An 11,679-nucleotide genomic window follows, 5' to 3' on the forward strand; every position below is an offset into this window, starting at 1 on the left:
CAAATGCCTTTTCAAGCTCTGAGGCTGACATGCCAGTGAGTGCACTGTAGACTGAATTAAATCTGCCCATTTTAACACAACGCCATAACAGTACAGATACGCTGGTGTGATGCCTCCAGGAAAGCCATGGAATAGTCGTCTGAAGATATTTTCATTATTCTATCTCCCAGAGTTTAATTTATAAGGTCTCCTAGACCTATTTTCCTTCTCGAGAATAGAAAAGAAATAAACACAAAACGTAAAGAGAAGTTCTGAAATTAAATGTGGTTTTCTTTCCCTTTTAATGTATTTAGAAATAATAAAACCCGATAACCTCAAGAAGGACACCAGCCCACTTAGAGGAGGTTGGGCCTCCAACAGAGGAGGGTCAGTCCTTTCAGACGTGGGGAGGAATCCAGGAAGCCTGTGTACAACGGGAGGCAGGCACCTCAAACAAAATCACACACAGGCGACCAGGAAGTGTGTTATTCTAAAGGAATCAAACCTTTCTTTTGCTATGTGTAGAACGTGGCCTGTGGTTGAAAAGCAGGTGATGGAGGTTTCATTTGGAACCAGAAAGGCCTGTGATAGGCACTTCTCCCTAATCACTTCTTAAAGAGAGTTTAAAATGAAGGACACTTAATCATACTCATACTTTATGTTCTTTTAATCACCAAATGACAGTTAATGAGTTATCACAGAATCAGAAAAACACTTGTGTGAAAGGAGAGTTCTTAAGACCAATGGTTACTAAGATTGGACACCTGCAAAGAGCTGATTTCCATTTCTCTGAGAGGAATCAATATACACTTGCAGCTAATTAATGCTCTTTCTCTTTTCAGTCCCCAAAGTTTTTAAAGATGGCCCTGCGTCATAAGAGAACCAAAAGAAGAGTTTTATAGATGGGCTATGTCTCAATTCTTTTACAATCTAGCATTTTCTCATAATAAGAAATAAGAATAAAGAATATATAAAACGTGTACCAGATCACTCTTTAGTCAGGTGAATAATCCAAAGTGGGCTCAAAATAAAAGTTTCTTACTTTAATATTCATCTTTGCATTTGAGAAGCAAATAAGGTAAATGAAAACATTTCCCCCCTGTTTTCATCGAGTATGAATTCTGAATTCTGAGAAAGCAATGTGTAGTTGTTATTGTTAAGCATTAAAAAGACACCACATGAGAAACAGCCATGGCAATTTCTGAGACGGACTGAGGAAAATGAGAGCGAGAGAGGCCCTGAAACGCATGAGGAGCACATGGGACGGAGAACGAGGAACCAGGATGAGAAAGCGGCTGAGGAGGGCTGAAGGACGGACCGCCCTGGGCTCCGTGCAGTAGAGGACACAACAGGATGAGAGGCATTCGGAGGCCTCACCAATGAGAGAGGCACCGAGGCACTTCGCCTTTCCCTGTGCACCCAGACATCATGAAATCATCCACGCTGACTGACAGCTTTGGTTGAAAACATGTGAAGGTCACAGATTCGTGTCATCTTTTGGTGAAAAAAGAGGGAAAGGGCCACACACGCGTCGCCTCTCCGTGAATCCAGCAACCTTTCTTTTATGTTGTTGTCATGGAGATAGAGGCCCAGCAGTGGGAATGTTAGGGACAAACCAGGGCAGTGGCCTGATGGCCCCATCCATTTGGAAGTATATGAAACAAAGCCAAACCACCTTCAGGTGTAAAGAGCCCAGCTCTTGGAGTCAGGCCTTCTCTCTGAAAGCTTGCTAATTTCACGTTGGGAAGGAAGCTAGATGCTGCAGGGGCACAGAGTCCACACCTATTTTAAACAAAACATTAGAATTTTCACTACCATCGTTCCTTCTATATGATTTCGATAAGAGAATAAGCAATTCCAAATGCTTAACACATACACCAGGGGAAAGGGAATCGTTTTCTACTTAATCTGAGTTATAATTTTCCCATTACAATCTAACCGTATCAAGTGGGGGGCACAAAGAAATAACCATTAGTTTTAAAAGTTTCAACTGTTCAGTTTAAGGATAGCTCTGAAAGCACAATTTAGTTTGAAATTCAAACTGTTTCATTTCCTATTTAATCTCGTACATTTCCTTCCCTTACAATACTCAGGTTGGAAGGGTGCCAAATTAGACCAGGAACAAATTTTCACCAACTTCACTTCAGTGCTTTATTTTTAGATTACATTAAAAACCTCAGTAGGCTCCCTGAAGGAAAAGAGCTTTAACCACTAACAGAGGCAGAGGAAAACAAGGGAAACGGAAAGACAGGCTAAAATTGTTAACAAGGAAAACTCTCTCAAAACAGTTGGCCTGAGGTCGCTGTAAAAGCTAAAAGAAAACTTACCCCCAAGACCAGGTAGGTAAATGTGGAGAGCTCGGGGCCTTAACCTTTTGCCCCGAAGCTAGTCAGGGAAGGGCTAGTCAGGCTTGTCAAAGTGGCATAGTCTTCACAATGATTTCCAGATGGGACTGGAGGGGCGGGGGTGGCGGGAAGGGAAGGCAGAGAAACCCTGACAGATCACAAGCCAGGCTCTAAGCTTTTGCACCATGTCAACGTGCTTCAAGGAGCCTCCTGTGGACAGGCTGCGAAGTGGGCGGGCACAGTGCGAGAGTAGATGGAGTGTTGAATGAAACACAGAATTTGTTAATGTATTTACATAATTTATAATCTGTAAGCAATGGTCTCGTAAATATAGACTACAACTTTACATATGCTAAGCAACAGATCATTGTCTCCCCCACCAAAATATCTCGGTTAAATAAAAAATTGACAGCATTTACACCACCTTCTTTACTTTCTCTCTCTTCTCTTTGTAAACCACTGCTAGTCAGTTTAATCACCTGCAGTTCAGTTTATTCCAGGCAGCTTCTCTACCACCACCACCCTGATCGCGACAGCTTCCTTACAGAGGTGCCAAAAATGTGCCTGGCGGCACATGCAAACCCAGGGTGAGGCATGCAGCTGCTGCTGTGAGTTCACTGTGCATGTCCTGGGCTGATGTACCCAATGCAAAGTGCTTTAGAGCCGGCAGGGGTGAAACCATCTCCATCAGCCCTTATAAATAACCCATTTCAGCTTCAAATAATAAGAACTGCCATCCTTCCATTCATGATAACTGACCACGTTCTAAATGCCACCAAGGAAATGGTATCATGGGTACCAATGGGAAACCAAGGAAATGATAATCTCCACAAGGTCTTTTTCTTCCCTTAAGAACCACAAAAGTGCTAATTTTCCCTTTACAAATGTTACATAAACTCTTGATTACAAAACTACTCAACAATTTAGTCCTACCATCCATACGATCATACACTCCTTCTCAGCAAGGTCAAAAGCCTATGATGAAGTCCCTTTGTACACCAGAGATTCTTTACAGAAGAGAAGTCCACAGACTGAAATATTATTGCTGCAGTCTCCAAAGAGGAAACAGAACCGGTCAATTCCTGTGAATCCTTGTTGCCCGAAGAAGATACAAGACCGGCGAGGCGACCCCTGGCGACAGGGCTCCAGCCCTCCCGCTAACTTTCAGGACCACCTACTTCACCGTTGAGCCTGGAGGCCGAGGCTCAGTCAGCAGCAGCTCCGTTTTGGCTCCGAAGGCTGTCTTCGGAGTTTGAAGCCCTTTCCACCGGAAGGCGGGTTGGCGTCAGTGGATGGAATTCTTCGACCTGAACCAAGAGGACAGGAGGGAAGGGAATGAGCTTTCACATTCTCAATCTGTTCATTCCATTTTGCAGATGCAATTTGACAGGTTTCATTAAAATTTAAAAAGTTGAAAAAACTTCTAATTCTGGAAGACTTTTAGATTTACAGAAAAGCTGCAAAGATAACACAGAGCACTGCTGTATCCCCCTCACCCAGTTTCCCCTGATTTTGGTATCTTATAGTATTACCATGGGATTTGGCAAAATGAAGAACTCGACACTGGAACATCACAACCCCAGACTTTTGTCAGATGCCATCAGTTTTCCCACTAATGTCCTGTTTCTGTTCCAGGGTCCAAAGAAGGGTATCACATGGCGTTTAGTACAATTTTTTTTAACTAAAAAAATTACATGTTAAAAAAACTGCATCAGAATGTGCCTGTCCCTCTGTCTCGTGGCAGAGGCCACCTTCCAGAGACAGGTGTGTGCAGACATGCACAGTACACACACGCTCTTAAAACCAGCGCAGGAGCAAATACTGTTTCACGTAATATATCCTGGGGATTGTTCCGCCAGAGCGTTCTTTTAAATAGCTCTGTGATACCGCATTGTATGGATGTACCGTTCTTTATCCCCTATTGATAGATCTTTAAGTCTGTTTCCAGTATTTTGATGTTTTTAAAAACAATGCAAAGACTGTGTTTGTAAACCCATGAGTGCATGTGTGGGATAAATTAACAGGCGTGGAAGAGCCGGGTCACGCGATTCTACTCCTGGGTATTTATCTGACACCGACACTGTATTCCCAGTGTCTATCTAGCACAAATGCAAGAAGGACGTGCAATTTCAGCTTTGACAGATGCTGCCAAATTGCTCTCTGAAGAGGCTGTGCCACTTCATTCTCCTACCAACAATGCATGAGAATGAACAGGTTTCACTTTACTGCTCTGTGACTCGTAACGTCAATTTCGAGAGCAGCCTTAAATCACCCATCCACCTGCCTCACTGATAACTCGAGGGCTGCTTCCTGTACAAAGGCTTTCCTGAAACCCTCCCACGTCCTAACTCTGTCCAATATCTCAGATGCTAAAATCGAGTCAGGAGCCAGAAGCACGGTACTACACATTTGTTTACGCAACCATCTCCATTAGCTCCCTCTAATGAGGCCCAAAGCTCTTCAAGGGAAGAGATCTCCAGCTTTATGTTTCCAGTATCTATTTAGCATAGCACCTGGCACTGAGGTATTCTGAAAACACGAAGGAACTGACACCTGCATCTCCGGCATTAATGAGGCTGAGGGGGAATCTGCCGGCTCTCAGGTCCTCGGGTGCCCAACCTGAAGCCTCTGGCACATCCAGCAGCCTGCAAATCAGGGGTTGGGGAGGGAGAGGGCAGAACACAGCATGGTGCCCGCATGGCTAGGAAGCATCCTCCAGTATGTCCTACAAGCACTTTCAAACGCCTATATGCACTGCTGTGAATACAATGCAAATTTATTTAAAAGCTTCACTGACTCTTCTTGTCATTCCTTATTTCTCAATAAATGGATACTGAAAACACAGCTGGTATTAGAGCCATCTCTGAAATATTTTTAGAAGAATGCAGAGGAGAACACCTTCGTGACCTGAGAATAGGCAAGGATTTCTTAAACAGGAGCCCCAAAATGCTAACCATATGGGAAAATAAGGATAAATTGGATTACATTAAGATTAAAAGCTCCAATTTACTAAAGGAGTTGATTCAAAGATGAAAATCAATGGACTTTCCTGGTGGCGCAGTGGTTAAGAATCCGCCTGCCAATGCAGGGGACACGGGTTCGAGCCCTGGTCAGGGAGGATCCCACATGCCGCGGAGCAGCAAAGCTCATGTGCCACAACTACTGAGCCTGCGCTCTAGAGCCCACGAGCCACAGCTACTGAGCCCGCGTGCCACAACTACTGAAGCCCGCGCGCCTAGAGCCCATGCTCCGCAACAAGAGAAGCCACTGCAATGAGAAGCCCGCACACCGCAACGAACAGTAGCCCCCGTTTGCTGCAACGAGAGAAAGCCTGTGCGCAGCAATAAAGACCCAACACAGCCATAAATAAACAAACAAATTAATTAATTAATTAAAAAAAATGAAAGCCAAGGCACACAGTGCATCTCTCTAATAGACATAATCAACAACGGACTCATAGTCAAAATAAACTATAAACACTAAGATAAAGGCAGATAAACCCAACAGGAAAATAGGCAAAACTACACAAAAGAGAGTATCTAGATATCATAAAAATGTAAACAGACATCGGAAAGGTGCTCGACTTCATTCACTGCCATAGGTGCAGGTCACTACCCTGCCCCTCCGCGTCGGGGTGACTGGGGTTCGCAGACCCCACTGGTGTCCGTGCCAATACAACCACCCTGAAGACTGTTTGACAGTAACGCACGCATACCTGAAGACTCAGCCATCCTTCTCCTGGGTATAAACAGACCCAAGAAAAATGTGTACCTGTCGTGTACACGCTGGACATGAAGCAGAATGTTCACAGAGGTTGTACTTGTCACAGCTCGAAACTGGACATACTACGCAAACGCCCATCCACACTGGGGGTGTCCCTGGCCGCGCCCACCCTGGCACACACACTCTGTCGGTGAGGATGAACTGCACACGAATCTACCAAATGTGACGTAGAGCTAAAGACGCCAGACACAAGAGCGTAAACCCAGCATGTGTTAAAAAGCATAAAATATAAAAACAGGCAAAACAGGAAGAGTCAGTGGTCAGGATGGTGCCTCCCCGGGTGGGGAGTCGGGGAGGAAGGCTGCTGGGACGCTGCTGGGTCTTGAAGTGAGTGCCGATTACAGGAGTCTACACAGTCCGTGATCATGCCTGGAGCGTTATACTTCTGATATGAGCACTTCTCAGCATGTATATTAGACTTTAATAAAAAGCTAGCAACCAGGCACTGTGCTAATGCAATTTTACAACAGCCCAGTAAATAATAAACTCGATTTGCATCTCCTTAAACTTTTCTAACGTTTTGAGCGTGTGTCTTTACTTCTCGCAGTTAAGATGAGTACGCGCGGGCCGGTTTTAGACAGGAATTCTCATTATTGGTACAATTCACCACTTTCCTGCTCTTTAACACTGCTGGAGTAAAGAACACTTTATAAAGAAACAGTGATAATTTTAGCACTCATGACACCACACACTTAGATATTTCAGCTTGAACTGTGAAAAATTCCCGACGGGCTTCACGCTGCCTTTCAAGAATGCATCTGGGTAACTGCTATTTACAATCTAGGAAAACGATAAATATCGTGACTCTTCAACGCTGGAAGGAAGGGGCTGGACTAGAGCTCGCACACCAGCCTCTACCAGCCGCGTCCCAGGGAGCAGACGGGCCCGGCAGGCCTGCACGGTGTTCTGAAAATATTTGAATAAGTGGCCAGATCTAAAGAGTGTGACATGTCACATAAAATTCAGATCTCTGGTTCTCGGAACAAACTAAAAACATCAAAAAACAATAACACCGAAAATAACCCCAACAATTGAGCAGCCAAGGGCCTAAATCCCAGTGCGGTCCACCTCCTGGAGCTGGGCCTGCCCTTGCAAGCTGTCAGGGTCACCAGGGCTTTCTGCAGCCCCCCAGGTCTCAGCGCTTGCCCCAGGCCTGCTCCTCTGTTGGGCCGTCCCTGCCTGGCCCCGGTGGCTCCTCCTCTACATGTTGGCCAAGGGCCCTTCCACTTCTCTCAGACCTCCCCCAAAGGATGGATCTTAATGAATAAGTTCACTGTGCTTTGCTGGCTTTCTCCTGTCCTCCAAAGGGAAGTCTGACCTGTTCAGTTAACATGAACCCCAGGGCTCTGCACACCTGCTCTGTCAGGTCTCAGCTTCAGTATCGCCTCCTCAGAGAAGCCTTCCCCGACCGCTTGCAGAAAACTCTTTCACTTCATCCTATGTTATTGTCTTCCTATCACTGCTCATCATCTGAAAGGACCTCACTTATTTGTGTGTTCACTGTCTCTCCCACAGTGGAACGTGCACCCCAGGACAGCAGGGGCAGACCCCATCTTGTTCGCCGCTGCCTCCCCCGAGCCTGGCACGGTTCTCAACGAATATACTGATGAATCTGAATGAAATGAATAAACAGATACAATCTGTGGAGGACCCCAAAGGTACACAGCAGCCTCTCTCCCATCTAGTGCCATCCTATTAACACTTCTGGAAAGGGAAAGAGGAGGGGTGGGAAAAAGTGGTCTTACGTTTCACTAGCGAGTGCCTAGTATTAATTTTGAGGGCTTTCTTATAGTGGAATTACACACGCATTTCATTTCCCTTTACTTTGTTCATTTTCAGTGACTCTGGACAACTAACTGAAACGCATTTGAAGAGAGCGGGAGAGGACAGCTTCTAGGGCCTCTAGGCCCTGCACACCCCTCACTCAGCACAACATTCTAGAAGGGCTACAGTCATCAGGCAGCAGCCCTGCAGCACTTACAGCATGATACGAAAACCCACCGCCACTCTTACATTCTCAAATCTCATTCCACTGAGAACAGTACCAGAGACTAGACCACTCTACGTAAGGAGAAGTCTACCCGGCGAGACACTTCTGTTTTCAGTTGCTCTGCACAGAGGAAACCCGTAAGGCACAGAGATACTCACTAATTTCTATAAAGAGTTCGTTTATGTTTATCGCGTTTTTTGCGCTGGTCTCTACAAAAATTGCATGGATGGAGTCGGCGTAGTCCTTAGCATCTCTCTCCATGACCTCTCTGGAAGGCAACGGATTGCAAATCAGAAATTCTGCCCATCAAGAGCTTAATGTGATCCCCACCTACCCAGTAATTAACCAGATTTATGATGATAAAGGATGTCACGAATGGCCGGTGAATGAGCCCTGACACCGTGGTCCTCCCAATTACACCACTTCTACGGTTAAAGAAAACAGAACAGAACAGAATAGAACTCGGGACTACTAGCAATGCATCCAATGGAATGGCCAGAGAATCACCGGGGTTTCTTTTCCCCTCAAAGTAGAGCCCTTGCTTGGGGAATCGTGGAAGTGGTCCAGAGAAATTGCCAATAAACGTGCTTTCCTTAAAATATCCTTCCCCATTCAGGTATCCTATGTCATGAGAGCTGAGGGCTACACTAATCCCAGATAATGTCAAGTATGATGCAAATGACGTTTAAATATATTACACACCTGTCTCGATATATAATCTAATTAGCTCCAAATGTCTGAACTCTTAAATTTTAGTCTGAAACTTCAGGACTCCAACCAAACAACAGAAAGGAATTTTTCAATGTCAGAGATAAAATAAAAGCAAGAGTCTTATATTGGCTATTGCTCTGTAAGAAAAGGAACACATAATCAGCCCTGTAATCTCCCGTTCTAATAACTTACCTTACGTCGATAAGATCACACTTATTTCCTGCAATGGCAACTACAATATTGGGTGGGCCGTGCTGTCGAAGCTCTTTTACCCAATTCTTTAATGTTGAAAATGTCTCCTGTAACACAGAGGAGGAAAGCAACTGGAGATATAAGCAACCAAAACAGAGTTTGCAAAATAGTCTAAAGAAAACGGTATATAAGTCTTACTTCTTTTGTGATATCATAAACAATTATAGCTGCAGCCGAGCCGCGATAGTACATTGGCGCTAAGGCACGAAACTGCAGAGAAGAGGGAAAAATAAAAAACAAAATTGGGAAAACTGGTTAAATATGTTTTTTACTAGACTTTTAACCCCATTATCCCTGCACAAAAGGTAATCTTTCTCTTAATCCAAAGAAGATGACATGATGCTTTAAAGCAAATGAACCAGTAAATTACCAAAGGCAAAACCTTTTAATGTAACACTGAAATGCCTCTCAGAAGGTAGTTTAGAATACATTTTTATAGGAATTAAATATGGTGCTATAAACAATTGTTTCAGCTAAAAAGGCTTCTTAATTGAACTCAATGTTATAATTCCCAAATTCATTTGTTCAATAGTCCTTTAAACTTTGGCTTCCCAAACTATCAAAGAGATAAAAATAATGCTGTAAATAGTTCTCCAGAGAAGCGGCTGCATTTGGGTGTTGAAAAGGTAACGCTGTAACCTACATGCTGATTGTGCTACAGAAATGAGTACACATTTACATTCACCACTTGGATGAGCCTGTAACTCGCTTTTTTGGTAACTTCCACACACGTGGCAATTCCCAAATGCAGGTACATATCTCATTTCATTTACATGAATTTAACTCTGTGTGCAGGGCTCCTTCCCACCAATCACCTCCCTGCCCCAATACAATAGGGAGGGAAGAGAAGGAAAGGGAGAGTAATAACAATTTAAAGAGCGAGGCTGATTTAGTGGGCCATTTCTCGTGATAGAGTGTGAGATGGAAAATGGGAAGCTCTCTCTCCAGTCAACCCTGGTTCCTGGGCATCTGTGTGAGCACCTTGCTCAGTGAATGTGATGCCAGTGTTGAAAGACAAGACTCTTATCTACGCTTGACCTTTGTCTTACACCCTGACTTTGAAACCTGATCCCTACATATGATGTGAGAGATACCACTGGACTCCCCCTCTGGCTCTCTGTTCTGTGGTTTCCCCGCAAAACACAGGTAGGAACTGCCATCAGAAGTGAGCATCTGAATACATTCCATATACAGAATTACAGACTCCACAACTTCTTACCCAATGACTTAACCTTTGGCTTTTAAACTTTCATGCTAATTTGAGTTTTATAAATGAAAGTAAAATTATGACTGTAAACTCCGTGAGGAAGAGAACATGTGTGTTTAGTACCCCATTTTATCTCTGGGCCAGGTGCCTGGCACACTGTAGTAAGCCAGAAAGAAGTGGGGAATAAGGGAATAAGAACTGTTTAGGTGCAGGAGGAGGTCAAACTAAATGCCAAACCCAGATGACCATCCATGTGAAGTTTTACTAGTCTCAGTGAGAAAGATCCCTGCTTCTGGGGTCAAAGCCTGATAACTTCCAATAAAATATGTTAAGTTTTAGAGAAGAAAAAACACCACTAATAATAAAACCTGTAAGCCACTTTAAGGAAACCAGATTATTAGGTAGAAAAGATTCTGGATTGTCTTTCATGGGGTGAGAGTCACAGGAGCAAAGGCAATGATATTAGCTTTCATTTTTGATGCATTGTTCTGGCAACATGCTTTACAAGATTGTTGGTTTTTTGGCTTTGTTTTCTTTGTTTGTTTTTTGCATTTAAATTTGTAAGGTAAAATTCATTTAGAGAAGTGCAAAGATCTTAAGTTTGATAAAAGGTCTTAAGTTTTGGTAAAACAATAAATGTGTATGTATACAACCACGTAAACACCATTCCACTGAGATATAAAACGTTTGTATCAACATGGAAAGTTCCCTAATGCTCTTCTTTTCACGCCCCTTCTTTATCTTTGAATACCCAAGTCTATTTTATTGATATAACCACAATGGTTTTCTCTTGCTTAAGATCCGCATAGAATATCCTCTTCCATTCTCTTATTTTCAAGCAATCTCTGGGTTTACATTTAAGGGAATCCTTTTATAACCAGCACTTTGTTAGATCCTGACTTTTGATCCAATCTGACAACCTCTGCCTTTTAAGTGGAATGTTTAGTTCCTTTACATTTAATGTACTTACCGATATATTTGGTTTTTACTAATATTAGGTCTACCACTTTGCTGTTTGCTTTATATTTGTTCCATTAAAAAAAAGAAAACGCTGTTCTTCCTTTCTTCCCTTCTTTTGCATTAACTATTTTTTAGTATTCAATTTTAACTTATTAATTTGTCCATTGGCTTTTTAGTTATACCTTCCTGTATGACTTTTTAAGTGGCTGCTCTTGTAACTACAATATACATTCCTCACAGTTGACGTAGAGTTTAAAATGCACCACCTCGGGCTTCCCTGGTGGTGCAGTGGTTGAGAGTCCGCCTGCCGATGCAGGGGACACAGGTTTGTGCCCTGGTGCGGGAGGATCCCACATGCCGCGGAGCGGCATGAGCCATGGCTGCTGAGCCTGCGCGTCTGGAGCCTGTGCTCCGCAACTGGAGAGGCCACAGTGGTGAGAGGCCTGTGTACC

The 11,679-nt window shown here is 43.7% G+C and overlaps 1 protein-coding gene across 2 annotated transcripts in view; it reads right to left on the reverse strand.

Annotated features, from left to right (window-relative positions):
- Positions 1 to 622: 622 nt before the first annotated feature.
- RAB22A (RAB22A, member RAS oncogene family) overlaps positions 623 to 11,679 on the reverse strand; it is a 47,256-nt gene continuing 36,199 nt past the window's right edge. For both annotated transcript variants that reach the window (XM_024750279.1, XM_024750280.1), the window contains 4 exons: positions 9,199 to 9,270; positions 9,001 to 9,107; positions 8,256 to 8,365; positions 623 to 3,631 (listed from right to left, as the gene is read on the reverse strand). In XM_024750279.1, coding sequence (XP_024606047.1) covers positions 3,534 to 3,631; positions 8,256 to 8,365; positions 9,001 to 9,107; positions 9,199 to 9,270 — 387 coding nt within the window. In that variant the 3' untranslated portion in view covers positions 623 to 3,533. The remainder of the gene's footprint in view (positions 3,632 to 8,255; positions 8,366 to 9,000; positions 9,108 to 9,198; positions 9,271 to 11,679) is intronic.

This window comes from Neophocaena asiaeorientalis, unplaced genomic scaffold (assembly GCF_003031525.2).
Source record: "Neophocaena asiaeorientalis asiaeorientalis breed wild unplaced genomic scaffold, Neophocaena_asiaeorientalis_V1.1 scaffold606, whole genome shotgun sequence".
Taxonomy (NCBI): Eukaryota; Metazoa; Chordata; class Mammalia; order Artiodactyla; family Phocoenidae; genus Neophocaena; species Neophocaena asiaeorientalis.